Source organism: Rhinatrema bivittatum, chromosome 15 (assembly GCF_901001135.1).
Source record: "Rhinatrema bivittatum chromosome 15, aRhiBiv1.1, whole genome shotgun sequence".
Lineage (NCBI taxonomy): Eukaryota > Metazoa > Chordata > Amphibia > Gymnophiona > Rhinatrematidae > Rhinatrema > Rhinatrema bivittatum.
In genome coordinates, this window is record NC_042629.1 from 57,330,540 (window position 1) to 57,352,364 (window position 21,825).

At 50.0% G+C, this 21,825-nt stretch overlaps 1 protein-coding gene across 2 annotated transcripts in view; it reads right to left on the reverse strand.

The window, feature by feature from the left end:
* The window catches only part of EPHA2 (EPH receptor A2), a 55,040-nt gene extending 37,967 nt beyond the window's left edge, over positions 1 to 17,073 (reverse strand). The window contains exons 1-3 of one of the 2 annotated variants that reach the window (XM_029578475.1): positions 16,869 to 17,073; positions 6,663 to 6,730; positions 2,842 to 3,502 (exon numbers count right to left, since the gene is read on the reverse strand). In XM_029578475.1, the coding sequence (XP_029434335.1) occupies positions 2,842 to 3,502; positions 6,663 to 6,730; positions 16,869 to 16,962 (823 nt within the window). In that variant the 5' untranslated portion in view covers positions 16,963 to 17,073. Of the gene's footprint in view, positions 1 to 2,841; positions 3,503 to 6,662; positions 6,731 to 15,270; positions 15,290 to 16,868 lie in introns of those variants that run through there. The other variant, XM_029578476.1, reaches the window with a different exon arrangement.
* Positions 17,074 to 21,825: the final 4,752 nt, after the last annotated feature.

Below are 21,825 nucleotides of genomic sequence, written 5' to 3' on the forward strand. Positions count from 1 at the left end.
CATGAAGGAAGGGGAAATCTGCCAGAAGAGTAGGGCATGAACATTTTGCTAGCCTAGTTGGGGGCAGCAGGCCGAGAACCAGGGAAGCCTTGTGACCCTGGGCGAGTCACTTTACCCTCCGCCGGGGGGAAAAAGGATTTAGTGCCTGAAGCACTCTGAGAGTCTATGGGGAAAAGCAGCTTAGCAAGTCAGGGGCTTAAGATTGCGAGCCCTCTGGGAACAGGGAAATACTTACTTGTACCTGAATGTAATGCACCCCGAGCTACATCTAAAGAAGGACATTCGTGCAAGACCCATGCCTGCGCCGCGGCAGCACGCCGCGTGCACTTCTCTAGGCTCCACGTCCCATACACCCCCGTAATCCCAGGCTGCAGGGATCATCCCCAGGTGCTTCTCTCTCCCCTCTCTCACACTGTTACCCGCTGAGGGGGACCCATGCAAAATGAGAGGATGGGCTCCATAGCAGAAGCCTTCACATCGCGCCGCCTGGCAGATCCCTAGGACTCTGATTTGTGCAGAGCTCCTCATCACCGACTTGCGACAAGGTTAAGAGAGAAAACAGACACTTATCACATGCTGCAGGGAATTTAAAAAAAAAAAAAAATTCCCCCCCCCCCCCCGGTGTTTTATCCCTTCCGTCTCGCTTTCACACCCCTTGCAGAAAACAGAGAGCTTCCTGGATGTTTCATCGTGCTGCTCCCTCGCTGGCCATGGTCAAAGCCAGTCAAATGGGGAAAGCTACTTTGAAATCCTAACCCTGTCTCCCCCGTAGACGCGTTTGCCTTGTCCGTCTTAACAAGATGGTGCTTGCTGCATGGAGCAAGACTTCTCTCAGCATCACAGCACATCACATTATTTATTTGTTGTCATTCGGTAGAGCCATCATAACGGTTTACAAAGTATACATTTTTCTTAGCAGTTGTGCAACAGTATAACAATGTGAACATTTACAGAAATAAGCATATCAAGTCCAGAGAGCATTATTAGGTTGGATGAGGAGGGGATGCAGGTTCAGGGTGTAGAGGACGTATTAAGAGGTTTATAACTGAGAGTTCAATTGAGAGTTGGGATGAGCAGACGTATGAAGGTCAGTGTAGCATTTGCAGAACATTAGTTTTTTTAGGTCCTTTTTGAATATTTTTAGGTTGTGCTGGGTTCTCAGGACTTTAGGTAGGGTGTTCCAAAGTTTAGGGGAGGCAATGGAAGAGGCTCTCTCTCTCTCTCTTGTGGTTGCCAGATGCGCATCTTTGATGGGGGGAAATTTAGGTAACCTGAGTTTTTAAGAGCGTAGGTTTCTTGGAGGATTTATGTTTAGGGTGCTTAGACCTTGATGATCACCGTTTAGAATTTTGTGAATGATGGTCATTGATTTGTAAGCAATACGTGCAGTAATAGGGAGCCAGTGAAGTGAGGTCAATATGGGCGTTGTGTGTTCACTTCTTCCTGTTAGGACTCTGGCAGCTGAGTTTTAGAAACTCTAAATATTGTAGGAAAGATGGGAGACACTAGGAACTTATCTTTAATATCTGAATAAAATGACAAGAAACGGGGGAAGAGGGAACTTATGCTAAACCTCAAGCTTACAAGTGTTTAAAATAAAGTATTTAATCCTTTTCAGTCCAGACAACGTGTCATTTATCAGCTGCCAGAACCATGGGAACAGGCCCATGGGTTCCCCCCACCCCCCACTTTTTCTGGGTCAGGTGCGAGGCAGTGCCTTGACCCGGGTCCCTGCCTGTCTCCTCTCTCCCAAGGATCCCTGCTGCCGTCTCTGTGGCCGCATTCTTCCAGGCTGCTGTAACCAGGGAGTTCCCAGCCCTGCATCCATCTGCGGCCCAGCCAGTTGACTCCTGGGAAGCACGAGCACCACTGGTTGCCAGCAGATTTAAACTGGAAGCAAGGGAAGAAGCTCTGGTCTCACCTAAAAAGCAGCTGCAGACGCGCTGCCAGGAACACCGGGAAGGAGCTGCGCCGGTTAACGCATGGAACGGAGGATAAAAAAAAAAAAAGGGACCAACCTTTGTGCAGCACACACCACATCCCTCCAAAACAATAAATGAGCCCCAGAAAATGGGCATCCCAGAAGCAATGGTATTATCTGCTTTTCTGTACAACCTTTTGGGCTGCTCAGAAATTAACCCCTGCTCTGGGCAGGCATTAATTTCGGAGCGTAAAAATGTGCGGGTCAGGTGCACATTTTGTTTATAAAACCTGGAGTGAATAACTAATAGCCTCAGTAACATGCATTTGCACTATTAGTTCCACCGCTAATCCCCTTATAGCACAAGAGGTTGTGGACCCGCGTCCAAATCATGGGTTAAACAGTGCACTCTGCCCCAAAGTCTGGATAGGATATCCCTCCTCAGCTTGCCAATCCCCAAATCTTTCCTTTTGTGAATACTACATTGCACTTTTAGCAAAGTGTTTACAGTTAGCATGCACAGTTTTATTAGTTTCCAAACTAGCAACAGCCTCTCCCCGGCATTAATAGGAGGGACCCCCCTAATTCCTGACATGGTTTGGCTTGGCGGTGGCAGTGCAACTATCCTACTTTCCCTCTTGCCTGTCGCAATTCTGGGGTAGCTTTGGACATCACTTTCTCTGAACGCCAAACTGTAATGGTGCCACCTGATAACCGCATTAGAGATCACGGGTTGCCCATGTCACATCAAGGGGCTCTCACCCAACATGGCTCACTTGCCAAGACAAATTTTGGTTTCATAAACTAACCGGGCATCTCTCCCAGTGCATCACCATGAGCTTCAAGGCCAGTCCTCAATGGTTTCAAAGCAGACCTTGGGCACATCTTCACCCACAACATGAAAAACTAAGTGGTCTTACCTTGGCAGCTGTCCTCCGCCATCTCGTAGCCAGCCTTGCACATGCACTGCCCAATGGGCACAAGCCACTCTCCATCCGCATTGCAATGCATCATCGGCTCTTCGTTGGACACTGCATTCTCCACGCAAGTCCCTTTGACCTTGGCCAGAGATTGAGAGTCTGCACCTGCAATGGTTTCTGGGAAGGCAGCCATGTTCTGCACCACCGACGGACATTTCTTGTAGTAAATGCGTACAGAGAGGAGGGCCACACAAGCACCAATGTCCTGGAACGCCAAGTAGAAACCTTTACGGGTCAGTGGCCCCACTGAACGCACCTCCACGTTCAACTTGACATTGCGGGAGGCAAAGTCATCCTTGACCGTGATCTCATCCGGAGCAATGGTATCAATCTTCTTGAACTGGCGTCTCTGGAAATTGGTGCCATAGTCCACATCTGACTCAAAATAGTAGAGGTTGAAGGTTTCCTTACAAGAGCCAGCGCCCCCAGGAAAGCTGTTACAGTCCCGTACTGTGAACTTCAGCTCAATAAAAATGCGCTTGGCCTCGCTGCGGTAGATCCAGTTGGTGCGCAGCCAGTTGTCCTGGTCGCCTTCCAACACGTTGCACACAGAGTAGATGTAGATTAGGGATTCATTCATGACGTTTTGGAGGAGGTCCCACTGTGGATAAGAGATGGGAGAACCAGTCAGAAACCGATCAACAAAAAGTAGAGGCACCAGGCTCCTATTATCTCAAGAAAGGCTCACTCACCCCCACCCTTCTGAGAACACCCTAAAACCCTCCACACAGATAACTTCATTCTAGTGCCACATCATTTCCTTCTGCTCTACCCTGACCTTACCCTGCAACCCCCTAGTCAGACATCCCAGAAACTCTTCCACATGAGCGTGAGAAAGGTTCTGAAGATGAGCGGTTACCATGAGTACATTACTAAAGGAGACAGTTTTATCGAGCTCAGAATATTTATTTCCTCAAACAAACATCAGCTGATGATCACCCTGGGATCTAATGATGTCCGAGCATGGGAAAGTCATTCTGACCCGAGACAGTATGAAAAAAAACCAAAAAAAAAAAACCACCCCAGGAAAACGAGACAAACTGTCCACGAGGAAGACTGCAGCGGACAGTGCCACAGCACCGACACTCTGTGATGTCCTCTCCTACTAGAAATTCCCGGACACAAGCCCTCAGACTCTCCGAGAGGTTTACTGGACATTCTGTCTGCAAAACAAGCTCATCTTGCTGACACGAGAGACCGTGATCTCTCTGTCGCGGCTCTCACATTGTGAAGCTTGCTTCTAGAAGTGCTGGGTCAGACTGTCTGAAGACGTTTACGTTAATGCTCAAAACTGTTCTTTTCAGGCAGGCCTACACATGAAGCCATTTGAAGCGTCAGCTTTTTCCACTTCTAGACAATGCTGGAATGATACTTACTTTAGGAGACATATTTATGCATTGGGAGTTTCATGTTTGTTTAATTTGCTTTTAGTTATGTGTGTGTGTGTTTATCCATACATCGCTTAGAGCTGAGGCGTACGTGATTAAGAAGTTTTTAATAAAGATAAAGTACTGGATTTATGAGGATGTGCTGGATTTATGACAGTCTTGTTCGGGAATTGCTGATGATCAGAGCCAGGCTGCTCTGAAATATCTGCAGGATGTAGGACTTTTTTTTTTTTTTTGGGGGGGGGGGGGGGGGAGAGTTTCTCAGTAACCAGGTGAGAATTGAGAACTAAAATAGTTAGCAAAGATGTCTCTAGCCCTGCCAGCAGCCTGTGAACGCCAAACGTTCTGTAGGCCTTTCGCTCCTCAATAGCCCAACGGCCCACGAAACCGTGAGCGGGCTCAGCTCTGCGGATTCTCACGTGCAGAGAGTTAGAAGTGCACTCAAGCTGCAGCACTTTGTAACACTGAATAAGAGCCCCCACGGGGAGAGGCAGAGTGGCAGTGAGCAGCCGTTCCCTCTGCACCGAAAATAGAAGAGCAGAGCGATTACGCCAGCCTATCTGCTTTAAATCCAGGACCAGGGAAACACAGCAAGGCCCCACTGTAAGGGAAGCAATTACCTGAAGGAACATGTTAAGATACAGCAGGGAAGTCCCAGGAGAGGACGGGGGGGATGTTTAGCCTGGGCCTTGGAAAAACAGAAGATTCACAATGGGTCAAGATTAACTTGTCATGGCCGCTTACCATGGCAGAGGGCAGAACAAACAACAATTAACCTTTTGACACGATACAAGCAGGGCAGGAGGTAGAAAACCTATCAGGAGAAGCACAGATCGGTTACAGCCTCTAGGAAAGGAAGAAGGCTGATGCGAGAGCCTATGCAAGAACCCCAGTCACCGGACAGAAAACCAAAGCACCAGAGCCTGCCTAGCAGCCCAACAGTAACGAACAGAGTCACCGTGCAGGCCAGCCGAAGGAACAAGCAGAGCCTGCTGACCGAGGGAAGCTGAAGTAAGGGGCAGCCGACAGCCACCCTGGGAACAAAAAGGCGGCGGCAGGCAGGTCTGGTCTGCGAAGCACGGAAAACCTGTTCCTCTGCTCATACGGCCGTCTAAGCAGAGACTGTCCGCCCCCCTGCCAGGGCAGGGCCCGGCACATGCTGCCAGGGCACCTCGGGCCCTGCACCCACAGACGCAGCTGCCGCCGTTGATCGGGAAGCAATTAGAAATTGCAGTTCACAATCATTAGCAGGCTGATGGCTGCACACAGACACACACACACACACCACACAAAACAGGGAGAGAGGGATACAGATGGGGACACAGCTGACCCAAGGACACCAGCTTTGCTCCGTGCACGCTCATTCTGACACTTGTCTCTGACAAGGCAGATGATCCCCCCCCAAGAGGTGAGAGGTCTGAAGAAGAGCTTCAAATTAGAACGATTTGGCAGGGGATGTTTAAATTGCTGCAGGGTGGCCATTACCAGTTTGCCTTGTGTACTTCCTGGAAACCTGCATAGTATGCACCTTTCTGTTAAGAAAGTGTCCTACTCTGCACACTGTCCTGAGCAACAACCTGGCAAGTTTCCAGAGCCAGGAGGTGTGGACGTTTATTTAGTTTGGGTGGGTTACTGCATGGGAACAGCATTAGCCATTCTGAAAGGCACCGCTAACCAGTTCAAACTCCCTCTCAGCCAGGGCTTACCCGGTCATCTCTCTGCATCGTTCCCAGTGCTCGTGGACCCGGGCTCCACGCTTGACCGCAGATCCTATTTACCTTCGGAAGTCCAAGCCGCATTAAGCCTGCTCCGGACCACAGCCAAAGAAGCTAGGAATCTGCCAGATCCAGGATCTTGACACTTTCGTGGGCTTTCACACAGGGGAAAAACACCTTCCCCGTGTTAAGGGACTCTGGTTCCGTATCATCCCAACATCAACTCTTCCCCCAGCCCAAACACCACTCCCCCACTCGCTAGTCCTAAGGACCGGCGTGACATGAAACAAGGCTGGCGATGTGCCACTGTTACATAAGAAGTCACTACAAAGGCAACAAAAAGGCCAAGCGACAAGATCGGGTAGATTTTTACTAAATGTATTATTTATGTAAGCATTTCTCTAAACCACTTCCCTGATCTGCAGGAGCACTCAAAGCGGCAAGCAAACGGAGCGAGGCACAGCTACGCCAGCCCTTTCTAAAACAATATGAAAAATATAATGGAAACGCCAGCTAATTAAGATACCCCTCCACCTCCAGGTTTGGAAGAAGTCAGTGCAGACGACAGCCCCCCTTCCCCCCCCCCAAGACCCTTCTGTGACAGAGCAATCAGCCCTCTCCCCCACCCAGCACCCTAGGTGGTGAACATCATACTCACTCCTTTTCCATAGGGACTGGTCAGCCAACCGAGCTCTCCTTGAGCCTTTGCAAAGTCCAGCAGGACCACTGAAACGGAACGAAAAGAAACCCAAAATCAGTTACCAGGTAACATGGAACAGGCTAGTCAGAATCCAGCTATGAATCTCATTTCCAACTAATCAACCACAGTAAATAGACTTTTTGTGTTTCACTAAAATAAAACAAACTGCCAGATTAAAAAAAAACCAAAACAAACAAAAAAAAATAAAATAAAACAAACACACCCCCCATATGCAGTGGTACCCAGTTCATGGTGAAAGCACCTCCTTAGGAAGAGACACAGGACATACTAACAGCTGACATTCGGTCTTGGACCCCTGTGTTGCCTGCCACAGAGCAGGCTGTGCAAGTGCCTGTGATGTTTAGTTACTACTGTGCATGCAGCCTGCCAGACAGACCCGGTTGCTAGTTTAACTCTATCATCACAGCCCAACCCAAACAGCTACCAATACCAGCATGGCTGCTACCCAACAACCCATCTCTGGCCACGGCATTTGCAACAAACCCAGTTTTACAGACACTTGCAAGACACAATCTTGTAACAATAACCAGGAAAAGGCTTGGGTTGCAGAGAGATCTGACAGTGTGGCAGATTGCGGGGTTACACTGTAGGGTTTCTGGCAGGTTCTGCACAGAAATGGTTGGGGGACCTGCTGATGTGGGGAAGGAGCCTTCACTTCCGGTGGATACTTGGGGACAGGCCAGCTGGCTTGTGCCTGGCCTTTCAGGGACTCTGTTTCTGAGGCAGGCTGGAGTGACTGGCCCCGACTCGCTCTGCAAGCTGGAGACGGAGCCCTGCTGAAATGGAAAATGTGAACTTTGCTCTGTTCAAACAGTGCTTTGGGTTTATGGCAGGAGATTTTCCAGATGTGCTGGTGCTACAGAGAATGAATACCCACGGGATGTTACTCGCAACAGCTGGTGGCTGCCTGACCAGCCAAATGTACGGCTCCAGCACAAGATATTCTCTTGTGCCTTGGTACAGGACTTCACCTACATGTGAGTGCACAAGAGACACTAAGCTTATTTCACTGGTAGCTGCAAACACCCAGACCCCACTCATAACCAATCTTTGCTGCAATCACTGGGGAAAAACAATTTAGAGGCCATATGGGGAAGGTACTGGGTCCTTCTGGCAGTAAGAAAAATGCATCCAAGCACATTTACAGCGCTTTCAGATGGCTTTTTATGAGGGAATTTGATTTACAATAGCCTCTTGTGCATTTATTAGTCTGGACAGAGTTAGTTTAGAGGTCTGGCTCCGCTCACATGACCCAGACTGGCACAAACCAAGATCTCCCACCCCGCGCATGGACAGCAGTTCCTCTACTGTCAACAGAACCTGCATCAGGACCCGGGCAGAAGCCTCCGCTTCGCACTGCAAGTGCTCCTCCAAGATTACCTTTCCAGCAGGCAGAGGGTGCAGCCTGCACTCGAGATCAAGGTTCAAATCCTACCTTTCCCACTGACACTCCCCGGGACCTTGAGCAAGTCACGTGATCTCCACTGCCTCAGGGCACCCACTTGGATCTGAAGCTCCGAGGCTGGGACCTTATTTACATGGCACCCTAAACCAGCAGGCCAGATTTTCAGTTTAATACATATATGGATGTTAAAAGGTTTCTGTGGTTCTTTCCCTTGCCCCATCGGGCTTCCCGCTCGAGCAGGTGGTAGTTAACTTGGGCTCCTGGCAGCTCCCTCCCTCCTGTGTAGCTGAGCCGCTGCAGCCACAGGTCCTCTGGCTTAGTCGGGGCGGCCCCTGGACTCCCGGACACACACAGTTTTTGCAAGTTGCGTTCAGAACTGGTTTCTCTTTCTTGTTTCTTCCTTTCACAACAGAAAAAAAAAAAAAAACCTTTCAGGAAAAAAAAGTTTAAGAAGCAGAAGCCCCAGAAAGGTGGAGTCTGGTGCCTGCACTGGCCGGCCCCTTAAGGGATGTTCACTTTGGGTTTGCGCAAGCTTTCTTGAGCGGCAGGTCTGCAGATTCCCACGACCTCTTGGTTCTAGGGCGTTCTTTCCTCTGAAAATGGTCTGCTTACGTCCGAGTTCTACTTTTTGAGGTATTTGAAGGTCTCGCTCATATCCTTCCCATCTCTTCTCTAGGGAATATGTAATTAGGTGCTGAAGTCTCAGCTGGGTTTTGATGCCTCTCAGAACCACCTCCAGCCTGTCTATACCTTCAGAATTAAACACAATCGCGAATATCTATACAGAGGCACTGCCACCTTTGCTTATCCCTGGGCTCCCTCCTTCAGCTCATCGGATGCAATCGCCAGTGCACACCACCCCTTTCCATTCCTCTACCCCAAGTGCACTACTCCGCCAAGTACCTGACCATTCTTCCTCACATTTTTGGTATTTCCAAGCTAGCCCGCCTTCGACAACATGCAACATTAGTATGCAGGTGCAAGAAGTCCTGCCCCGAAGAGCTTACAATCCAAGGGGGTACACCTGAGGCAACGGGAGATAAAGTGATTTGCCCCAGGTGAAAGTGTGAGCGTGTGTGGGATTTGAACCCTGATTCTCAGGTCTAACCACTAGGGCTGCTCCTCCTCCCAAATCTGTGTCTCATCTGCAAGAAGGCAAACTTCTCTTTTTAATCCCACACCCTGCCGCCCAGTGATCGCTCACAAAGATATTGAGCAGAACAGAACCAGCCGAGGGACCCATCCTTGAGGCTGCACACTCTCTTTCATTGTGCCCGACAAAGTGTGCAACGGTTGCCGTCAACAAAAGAAGATTGGGGGGAGGACTCCAGGCATCTGCTGATACTTGCAATCCCTTTTTATAAGGTTTCAGTCACTTGCAATAAATTGGCAGGCAGCAGATCCAATTCACACCTTGGGGGCTGGTCCTCCCAAGGCTGCTAATGGCTTCCTGCCTGGCTGGTCTCTCTGGGTGTCCATGCTGAGTTTATTTTCTTAGCTGCACAGGTTATTGTTTTATGTCACAGCAATCTGCCCCTTACTGCCCCGAGGTGATACCCCGATTAGCTCACTCGCTCTCTCCCCGACCCTCAACCTTTTCCCTCAGTAAACTCCAGGGACACTCCCACACACAGGAGGAGGAGAAGCAGCAGATCCGGCAGGCCAAGCTCCGTATCCGTTCGGACATTCCCCAAGATCCGCACGGCAGCTCCCGGCGCACATGCCTGAACATGCCTCAGCCCGGGCTTCAACGTGCCAGATCGGGACAGGAAGGCACGGCCAGCGCCAGCCTCCGGCATGCCTTGTGTCCGCTGCCCAAAACTGCAGCCGGGAGCCAGGGGTCTGGAGCCTCCGGTTCCCAGATCCCCCCCCCCCCCCCCCCCAAGTAGGACACTGGACTGCCTCTAATCTTGGCCCCCCTATCTTAATTTGTCTTCACAGATATAAACTGGAAGGCAGTGCATTCGCAATATCACATCTTGTTAATGCTTTACTAATAATAAAAATTAACACCCAGAGCACTCCTCTTAGCAGCAAGGCCCCCCACTTCCTGAACAAAAAATTAGAAAATGTATTCGGTTTCACTTTCCTGACGCAAGGTGGGGAAATATTTTCTGGAGGAGGGTGCGAGGTGCTCCTAGAAGCAGGTGCCTCACACCCAACCCCAGCTCCACGCCTGGCTCACAGTCCCCCCCCCCCCCTTCCTGCCTCCAGTGTTATTTATTTTCCAGGCTCAGGAAGTCCCGAGTTAGGCGCGCGTCCTGTGTTAGCAAACAAATCACTCAGCAAGCCTCAGAAGCAGAAGGGCAGCCAAATCCTCCAACTTCCTTCCTTCTGCGGGATGGACCCCAGGGAGTGGAGAAGACAGGTTTAGTCAGGTGGGGGCTTCCTGGGTGACCAGACGGCAAGCACCAGTGGAGGAAGGGTCAGCAGTCCTCTCCTGCGCCTCTCCCCAGAGAAGACGTAGCCCATGGAGTGGTCACAAGCGAGTGGCCGAACATCACGGCTTCCATTTCTGTTGCCACAGCTGCCCCCACTCCTTGCTCTTTTTTTTTTTTTTTTCTTGTCCTTAAAATCATTCAGTCTGATGAGTTCCAGGCCACGTCCCATGTCCCTCATTCACAGCACACATGTGTAAAGCTGATGGCCCCTGGGGACGGCAACCGAGCCCCAGAGTGGGGAAGTCTACCTTTCACATCTTTTTGGGCTGCCACAAATGCCCACTGCTAATACTAATCCCTGTAATGCAGACTGCCACAGGGCCACGTGGAGGAGTAGCGGGCTGCAAACCAAGCTTCAAATCCCACTGCTGCTCCTTGTGTCCCTTGGGCAAATCACGTCAGCCTGCACCGCCTCAGGTACAAAACAGACTGCCATCCCCTCTGGGGCTTGGGAAATACCTACAGTTCCTGAATGTAATCTGCTTTGAAGTGGCTGAAAAGTGGTACCTAAAGCCACTAAATCAGATACCTCTTAGGAACCCCTGGCTTCAGCCGAGAGAGCGAGCGCTCCACTATGAAGCATCAGCCCCCTGTTACCACAGTGGTGGAACGTGCTCTCCATATGATCTGCAACGAGCCAGAATCTAACACCCCGGGCACCCTCGTTCCAAACCCAGCAGTATGGGAGGGGGACAAGTGGCAGGGGGTCCGAGGGACGGACATCATTTTCGTAAGACTGGATGTCCGAGGGTCAGCTTCCTGTGTCTGAAGTTCTGGCCTCCCGGGACTGCGCTGGCCGGTCCCCAATTCCTCCATCCCCAGCCACTGACCCAAAGCAAAGAGCAAATCCTCACTCACATCCTGGGGAGGTGGTGGAAGGGGTAAAGCAGCTTTAGAGCTCAGGTGCCAGTCCACCCACCAGTTCATATTAATCTTCAAAATGAATGTCAGCATTCGGAGACAAAGCCGCTCGTGTCCTACCGAGTTTAGCCATGAACCCAGCCAGCTCTTCCCCTTCCATGCAGGATGGATCATGGGGGGAGAAAAATGGGAAGGAAGGGAGAGATATGGATTTTTTTTTTTTTTTACCATATTGGGAGGAAGGGCCCTAAAAGTACTAAGCAGAAGGCAAGGCAGCACTGAAAAAGTCTGCCAAGCACTTCTTTAATGGAGAGGTTTGTGTCCTACGTTCTATTTAGTGAGGGCAGCACGCGTGGATCTGAAACTTTAGTTAACGTGGATGGTATGGGGCTGCTCATCCCAGTGACATTCACAGGAACTGCTGAAGCAACCTAATCTTGTCTGGTCTGTGGGTTCCACCAACTATCACCACTGTGACCTGATGCTGCAGAACAGAGAAAGAAACACATTTAAGGCCAACAAAATCATTCAGGTCAGGATCTCCAGAGCTAGACAATAGCTGCTCCTGACCGCAACCAGACAATAAGAATAATGTACCCCGATCATAAAGCACCGGCAGACAGACGCCGAGGCGAACAGAAGTATTACTCTTATCTCAGGTCTCTGTGCTCCCTACCATTAAACTCTGTTTTGCCAGTCTGCAAACCCTGCCAGGCACCAATAAAAGGGCACCTGCGGCGGGTCTGCCAGTTTGTATTCGTGTTACAGAGGCACAATATGAACTGCTGCACTAAAGCAGAGCGAGTTCTCCTGGTGCAGACCTGCTCCTTAAAACTCAGTGACAGAAGGAATTGGGTGCATCTCAAAGGTGAAAGGACCAAAACCACCAAGGTCATCACCCAGAGAGGACAGGCTGTCCAGCAAGACTCCTGGAGGGCAGAGACTGGATGCCACCAAACTAAGCTATTAATCTGTCCACCAATGTTTAGCTAGTAAAAAGTGACCAACACGTCCTAACACTCTTTTAAATGGTAAATAACAGAAAAATAAAAAGCACTTGGTGACAGATACAGAAAGAGGATGAATTTCTACAAGTTTCAAACTTTGTGAAAGGTAGTGCCAATTGTCAAGGCTTCAGAAAGAGTTGTAAATGAGAAACTCTTGTGGGACAGATACATCTGCGTGCATGTTTATCGAAGTCGGTCTACAAGTATGGAAAACGGCTTAATGGGGTTTATCTAATCCGTACACGCAGCATTTAATCATCAGGCCCTGGTGACTGATGTTTTCCTAAAGCCCAGAAAGGGAAGGAACCTGAGGAAACCCTAGTGACTACTACATTAGGCGGCCCTTGAACTGGCCAGAGCAAGCCAATGCAAACCCCGCACTAGAACACGGAGGGGAAAGACATGAATGATGACCTAACCCCAGGGCCAACTGGGTCTTAAAAATGGTACACGTTGTGAGGGAGGATGATGGACAGTGGGCCCTGGAGGTCAAACGCAGCATCTGTTGCAGCCCATCACAGGCTAGCAGGGAAGCACAGATCACCCCACTCCCGAGCAAGTCACTTAACCTCCCCAATGCTCTGGGAGCACAGACGCTAACCATGGAAGGTCTCTCACACAGCCTGCAGTTCTGAGTTCCCTCAGTGGTAGGGCATTTGACCTCAGATCAAATGCCCTACCACTGAGGGAACTAAGTCACTAAGTCACAGATTAGCTCTTCTAGATGAGGATTATATAAAATCGTGGAGAATCTGGATTTGCTAAATTGGCTAGACCTGAATATTAGGCTCCGAGTGGGAAGGATGTGGGAATGGGCGTGGATGGGAGGGAGGGAAGGCATTAAACCATGCACTGAATTAAGTTTTTGGAAAGAGCAGAAAAAAAAAATGTATTTCATGTTAGTGTGGGATTCTTAAATTGGCATTAAGATAAAAAATGACAGATAATTACAGCCTGTGGTGCTCTGAAGGTTACAACCCTCACAATTCATAACACTGTTACAATCGCTTTCCAAACCGTGCACGATTAAACAGATCAGGAAAAAAAAAAAAAAAAAGCAACTGTCAAACTTGGGCTAATGGTTGGCAAAAAAAAAAAAAAAACATTAAAAAAGGATGGGTTCCCCCCCCCCCCTTACACGATTCCCCTTTTCCTTGCTCCTCCCAAGTTCCTTTCGAGATCACTATACAGCACATTAACACCATCACCGATACTGCATTTACAGAAAACAGAGTCACCCTCACCCCAGTTACAGCGAAGAACCCCCAGCTCTGCCCTTCCGAGCAGATTTTTGCTGGTATTTTATCCCCGAGCACAGTTAAGCAGAAACATGCTATCACTCTCTTCCCAGTCTGAAACTGGCTGCTGCCCTCTCTCCAGGGCAGTCCAGAGGGATGGCAGCTGCTCTCTCCCCACCCTCTCAATCACATCCACCCCACCCAATTCAAGCTCTACCAACTCAGGTGCCTCTCTCTCCTCCTCCCCCCCCCTTTTTTTTTTTTTCACAGCACAGCCTTGAAATGGCTCGGACAGGAGCCCAGCTCCAGAGGAAGTGAACCACATTGGGCAGGGAAGACAAAATATTTCTTGCACAGCCAAATCTTTAGTTCAGTTGATTTCCCCTCTCTCCACAAACAATATTTTGCCTGTGTAGTTAATCAAGCCATTTCAGTTTCTTGCTCTGGCATAGCCGAGACCGGACAAGCTTTATTATTTTCTTAAAAAAAAAAAAAAAAGATTATGAGCTAAGCTCTGCAGTTTTTGTGCATACAATGGATAAACTTCAGAGGAAAAAAAACCCCCCACAGTAAAATACCCTGAAGCAGTACAGAAACAGGAAAAAAAACAATCCTTGAGCCATGGAAAGTTTGTACATCCACACTGCATGAAACAAAGTTCCTTTTAATGTCTGCATCTATGATGCTACCTGCACAGATGCCCTAAATCTTATCCATAGGATAAAGACCATATAATTTGCCCACGAGATTTTCTACCCAGTGCTTCCCTTCACAGACTTCACTGCAGGACTGAAACGTAGGACGCAGAAAGGCAGTGCTTGTCTCCTATCAGGAGCTGTACACAGGAAGGAAGTAGTGTCAGTTACCCACGGCACTCCATGCCATGGGGACCGGCTGAGGCAGGCCTGGTTTTGCTCAGAGTGCACCCATGGAGATAAGAACATAAGAAGTTGTCATACTGGGTCAAGCCGAGGCCCCATCAAGCTCAGCATCCTCTTTCCCCACAGCGGTCAATCCAAAATATAAAAACCTGGCAAGTATCCAAAAGAGCAGAGGCTAAGGATACTCATTGTGAAAGAGGTTATCTGGATTTGAATCAGGGACCACTTGATCTGAGGTCAAATGCCCTACCACCCAGGGAACTCAGAACTGCAGGAATGTGTACTAGAGGGCAGGGAGGTGAAGGGGGAGAGAGTAAAACCTGGACTGAATTTGTATGACCCCTTTATTCTCCCGCCCCTTCCCATAGGAGGTCCACAGAGGGTGGTGGTGGTCACCCAGCCCAGAAATGGCCAAAAAGGCAGAGTTCTGAAAGGTTTCCCCACTTACTTCTGGGATTTGGTAAAAAAAAAAAAAAAAAAAAATTATGAAAGGGCTACATACATTCAAATTATTCTTCAGTTCCACTACAGTTTGGTGGACACCTGCTGTACATGTAGTAGGGGACAACTAAAGGTCAGCACTACTGCTTTCTGCCAATTAACTCTTGCTCCCTTAATTGCATCGTATGTCCAGGATGCTTCTTCTATCAGAAAACACAGCAGGGAGGAGATCCAGAATAAAATCCAAACTCCCTCCAAATCCCAAACTTACATCAGTGCGCTCAAACCCCTGGTGAAATGAAGTTAAGCACAGCGATCCTGAGACCTTTAGCTCCCGATCACATAATTCAAGTCGTTGTACACCACCTTGGGTGAATATTATTTGAATAAAGCCAGGTAATAAATGGAACCTAAAGCAGGCTAAAAATAAATGGGCCAATAAGAAAATCAAGCGCTCGCCACTCTCTGGGGAAGGATTGAACCTCCTGTTAAAATGATCAACCAACTCTAGCAGCGGACGATTCTCCGGTCCCGTCCCATCCCCCCCCCTTCCGGGCCTGGGACGTGGGCTGGTTTGGTTCCGCGCGATGATCTGCAGCGGCGCAGGTCCCCCGGCCCCGTCTGAGCATTGTAACGAGAGGAGATTAATAGGAACGGTGCCTCGCTGCCTGGTCCTCCCCCACACTTAAAGCGACACGAGCTGAATTTATCCGGGACTTGTCACCCAGAGGAGTCCCGCGCACCCTGCACAACCCAAGCCAGATCTCCTCACAGGGCCACCGTCCGGCCCAGTCACTAGCCAACAATGGACTCAGTCTCTATGGGCGAGCATTAAGGAAAGCGAAATGTTGCAGTCGGCAAAACAGTGACCCCTTCGTGCGCTTCCTACACGCAGAGCGGTGCAAGGGCGATCCCTCGCTAGGTTTCTGTGTGCTCTGCACCTTGAAAAGGATTTTGGTTTTTCTCACCACTGCGTGGCTAGCATCGTGCAAAAGTTCAAATGCACACAAATATACGTGTCTGATGCACATACAAAACCTATCGCACCGTTAGACACTATTGTAACAGCCCCTACGTTTCCCATGTGCTACGGGCATCAGAGCAAAACTTCGAGATCTTGAGCTCGTGATCGCAACCGAAAAGGTGAAAAAGAAAGACAGTGGCGACCTGGCCGGCGGAAATCGCCTGCCCGATACTCTTCCTTCCCAGGCGACTTGAAGGAAACGTTGAAGCGGAGGGAGGCGGCTCCGCCGATCCCCGCTTCCTGCGTGCATTCCTCTGCGTGAATCAGCGCCTCCGCCCCGAGCACTTCCACCTTCCAGGAGCGGCGACCCCCCCCCGGTACGTCCCCACCACCCCCCACCACCACCTCTCACGTCTCCTTCCCGAGTATCAGCGCAGCCTCCGCTCTCTCACCGCAGAACCTCGGGGGCGCCTTACAGCCGGACTCCCGTCCCTCTCACCTCGCTTTCCAACCATCGTTACTTACAGAAAGAAAAATGTAAACGCACTTTTTTTTAAAATCCCGATATTCTTGCTGTATTTTTTTTTGTTTTGTTTAGGAAAGGAGCTAAAGAGATCGGGAAAAGTCGCGCGAATCCGAAACGAAAGAGCGCATCAGATCTTCAGCCAGAAAAAAAGGACATTCCGACCAAATCTCAACCCCCCCCCAACCCACTTTCCAAATCTCTCCAGGTGGGGGGGGGGGGGAGGAATCATCCACAAGTACCGAAATACCAGTGCACCCCGGTGGGGCCCGCTCCCCGGGACCCAGCGCATTCCCACGGCACCTGGCGAGAAACATTTCAAGCAGACAAGTCCCCCCCCCTCCACCTTCAGAAAAAGAAATCCTCAAAACGATGCCCTTACCTTCCTTCGTCTGCAGGGAAATAAATACGTTGCTGATAAATAAGGCGCAGAGTAAAGGGACGGTCATGCCTCCGGTGGTGGTGGGGGGGGCCATCGTCGCCGCGATGATGATGGGGCTGGGGGCTGCGGCTGCCTCCTGCGCTGCCTCTCGCTCCAGTTACTAAAACTTAATGTAACTCGCTGGGAACTTCGGCCCGGTTCATTCATGCCTCCGGCTGACGTCACTCGCTCCCCTCCCGCAGCAGTGCCCAGGAGTGGGCGGGGCTAAGGAGGCACGGGTCCCGCGAGGCGGCGTTAAAGGGACAGGCAAACCCCGGACGAGAGGGCTGGTGCACAGGAAGCCCGGCAAGCGGCGCGAGCCGTGCAGCCTCCTGTCCCGGGGGCTTTCTGCTCAGGCTCGCCCCCCCCCCCCCCCCGCTCCTCTTTGATCTCCCCTCTGAATTCCTGCAGTTTATCGCACGCCTTGGCTCACAACTGCACCTGCCAGACCAGGCCTTGAATGACTGCAGGAAAGATCTTGATCTTTTGTTTTCAGCATTCTCGCAGGCAGGTAAAAAAAAAAAAATAAGAATCCCTTTGATGGCAGTGACCGTTTTAGGGGTGTGCTGGGTCGTTCTCTTCGTTGTTACTGATGTTAACAGCGGGGGGTGCCTTCAGTGGGGCAGCCTTTCACCCCGGGGGGGGGGGGGGAGCATAGACACCTGCTGCTCCGGGGGTCTCTGCTTCCGGCAAGGAAAGCAGTTTGGCTTTCTTTGGCCCCATTCATGTCAACCAGCGTTTCAAGAGCAACTTACATGACCTTGAAGCCGGAAGCGCCAGCCTGCAGCCGGGCGTCGGTTATGGGCTGCTTCTGCTGTTCGCAGGGACTGGGTGACTGGAGATTTCTGGAGGTGCCGAGCTCTGGCTGCCCGGCAGGCCGGTCCCCCCCCTATGGTCTTCAGTAAGAAGGGGATCAGAATATAAGTCCGACTAAAATGATGGTCTGTGCCCATAAGATTCCCCACCTCTGTATTAGAGGGGCGGGACAGGAATGAGACAGAAAAGCAGAGCTTCTGTTCCTCCAAAGGTCCTTGCAACGGAAAAAGAGGCTCCCAAACTGGAGGTCTGGACCTGAGCTCGTTCAGGTGGGTCTAGGTGCCAAGATGAATCTTGCAAGCAGGATATTAAAGCCGGAAAAAGCAGAATGCAACACACCAGCAGCGAAGGCACTTTAAACCGGATTCAGAAGACAGCCAGCACCGGGCTCCCATGTTTAGGGTCTCAAGTGACCATACCCAGACATAGAGGAAAAAAAGGGCAGGACTGTTCCTACCGCCAAGTCTGAAAGCAAAGCAGATTCAAGTAGCATCGTCTGAATTACCGAGGATGCTCGCCCCTTAAAAACCTCGCTAGCGGTAATTTTGTTATGGGCTTGACAGTTGCTTAATTTTGATTGTAAATATTATTATCCTTAATATAAGGCTTGAGGGGGGGGGGGTATCCTGCACAGAGCGGCAATTTCTACCATATAAGAAAACCTGTTGGGCAGACTGGATGGACCATTTGGTCTTTTTCTGCGGCTATTACACTGTTACTACATCTACAAGCGTTCATGTCGTGAGAAACTCCATAATCGTGATTTAACTTCTGCAGCCTTTGTATTGCAGGCCCCGAGACCTTACCGTCATCAAAAAGCGGGCCCAACTTTGAAAACCAACAAGACCTTCACATAAGCGGATCACTCCCTGGTCTAACCATTGTCCCCTCCCAGTGAGTGCAACAAGGGGAGAGGGAATTTTTCGGCCTGGTCAGAAAAATAAATAGCGCTCGGTTATAAAGCACTTAGGAATGTGCACTTCATCGGGGCTTTGTAAAGTTTAGGGCTGTCTGTCTGGCCCCAGCATCGTTGCACTCTTGATAAGAAGTAGAGATGGGGGTGCAAAAAGCCCCCAAAAAACTAATTTATAATAACTGCATTCATCAGCAGTGGCCGGATATTATTGCATAATAACGCAATAAAGAGCGCAGGGAACTTTTGGGTGGGTAATGAACGAGCCCCCCCCGCCCCGTGACTGCGGGTTCTGGTCCAGCTCTAAACCTCCGTAGGACGCACCAACCGGGGGGGGGGGCGGGGGCTGTTCGTTTTCTAATCGCCCACCCGTACAAAACGGGGGAAAGGTTCCGCCGATCCCGGGACAAATTCCAGGCCATAATCGGAGGTCACCGGCCACAGCCCAGCCCAGACCCCCCCCCCCCCCCAATTATCCAGCAGGGAGCAGCCGCGTGCGGGCCCGCTGTAAAGGGAGGGGCCGAGGGGCCCTGAATCAGAAAAGCCGCGGGGGTAACGCTCAGTCTTAAAGCGCCAGATCGCAGCGCGATTTCCTCTGCTCGTTTGTGTAAATCCGGGAGGTGATGGCAGCCGATCTCTCTCTCACTCGGAGCCGCCTCCTCCTCCTCCTCCCCCTAATCCCCTGCCAGCAGGTATCTCCGGCTCACGCCGCGGCTGCCTGGCTCTTGGCACTAGAACTGAGCCACCGGGGGGGATTTATTGAAAGTATAAATAACACTTTCTCCGCCGCAGAGAGCCCTATTGAGATATTTGGCTCCGCAGGCGATAGCTGGCGGATGAGGTCGGCGCTGACTTGTGTGGAAAAGTAGCCGCGTTTGGAAAGGCAGCGCCTGCGGGACCGACGGGGCAGCTCCCCTGGCAGGGACAGAAATACTCTGCTCGCTTTCCAGGGCCCTGCGCCTGCCTTGAGTTACCAAGCTTCCCTCTCCATCGCCACCCACTGGTGGTGGCGCCTTATTACATCCCTCTCACCTGTCCCCTCTCTGTCTGTCTTCTCTTTCTGGCCATCCAGCTCTTGAACCCTCTTCCTCCGCTGCCTTCTCTCTTAGGGTCTAGCACTGCCATTCAAAGAAAGCCCTGCAGCACCAAACAGGGAGCAGTATAGGGGGGCCTGATCGTAAAGGCTTCTCCCCATTCCCTGTCCGTGTGAAAAAATTAGTCCAGTTGCCCTGTTTCTCCACTTGAAGATACAGAAATAAAGGTCGACAAACCAAGCAGAGATCAGGCCGCACCCTTTTTTGGATTAACCGAATATATTTCTTGATTAACTTTCTAGTGTTCACACTCCCTTCCTTAGGTCCAACCAGAACGAGAGGGAGTAAATCAGAATCCAAATTTTGAGCCCAGAGAAGTTGAGTGACTTGGATCTGAGGTAGAAAATACTACACCCTACCCCCTAAAATAAAATTTAAAATACCTTAAAACCCCCCCCAAAGTCCTGGATTTGAAGCCACAGCAGTGCAGGCTGGCACATTCATTTTACTAAAACTGATTTGAGATAGGTGATTACATAATCCTGTCTGCCCTTTGGCTATGACATTCTGGGGATGAGCGGCAGCAGTGGCATTGAATTTCCAGCCTCAGGGACTCCCCGCTCTGTGCAGCAAGCACTGCTCCACAAGGCCGGCCTCGCTCTCTCCTCTCTGCTGTTATCGAATCTGGAACATTTTATGATCTCATAAACTTCGCCAAGTTGTGGGTCATGCAAGCATCACATTCCTTATGGGTGAGTCCCTGTTAGCTACCACTCAGACTCTCTAAATTTCACACAGGATGGCACTTTACAAGTCCTTAATTTATTTTTAATAACATGCTTGGCTAGATTTAGTAAGTATTTTCCCATACATACTAATTCCTCCCTACATCTGCTTCGCTGTCTGTTAATAAGAGACTGTTGGAAAAGGGCAGACCTTCTGCTGTCTTTTCTGGTTGGCTATGACATGTTTGGGGTATTTTCAGCCTTCAAGTGGAATGTGTGACTGAGGCCCCCTCTCAGCATGCAGAGAGCATTTGAGTTTTTACCCCAGCATCTCAGACAGAGCTCCCCTTCCTCCTCACATGTTTTTATATTGAAAAATAAAAGTAAAGGTCTGATGCAGAAAAACAAGTGAGCCTCAAGCTTAAAACAGTGGCCATCTCTTTTTGGTTAAGATCAACCGTAAGGCTGAAGCCAGATACTGAGGACTGTTCTTTCCTGGCTTTCTGAGAACCTGTACCAGAGGGAGGTTAACATCCTACCCTGCCACCCACTAGGGACACAAAATTGAGACCTGGGCAAAGTGGAAAAACAAAATCTCCTGTTTTAAAATAAACAAAACCAGTATTAATTTAAAGAAAACCTGATAATGATTAACTGTCAACTTACTTATGAGCCATCTTTTTTTAATTTCAATTTTTATTTTATGGCTGTAGAAATGCAAACTAGTGTTTACAGTAGCTTATGATTTATCTAATGTTTGGGTATGTGCCAGGTACGTTTGACTTGGATTGGCCACTGTTGGAAACAGGATACTGGGCTTGATGGACCCTTGGTCTGACCCAGTATGCCATATCTTATGTTCCTATGTACAGTCTTTGCAAACTCCTCCTCCTGTGAACATGAGTCAACAGGGGTATTTCTGTGCTAAGTCTCCATGCATTAATTAAACTGATAGTGGGAAAGCATTAATGCAGCATGCAGAACTGATGCATGGACTCAGGGAAAGCAGGGAGTAATGGAGTGACCCTGTTTGTATGTGCAGGATCACATTAGAAACCTGGTCCACCTTAAACCCCACAGAGGGAGATAGCTCTAGGGGCAGGGAAGAGGCCAGAGGGTGGGTGGGTGTAAGACCTCTGGATTCGACAGCCCCCAGTCTCCAGCAGAGGCAGCTCCTGTTAATCTATTCTATCCAAGACAGCAGGGAGAGCTGAATACTGCAAAGCCAGGCAGTGGTTCTCAGTACTGTGTTTGTTTGTTGTTGAATAAAGTGTATTTTACTTCAGAAAAGCTGGAGTGAGTGTGGTTTCTGACTCCAGGAGGGTGAAGCCTGCTCAGTCATCCTCATAATATGGTGTCAGAAGTGGGATTTGAACCCACACCTCCAAGGGAGGACTGTGGAAAAAAAAAAAAAACACAAGCAGAGGGGA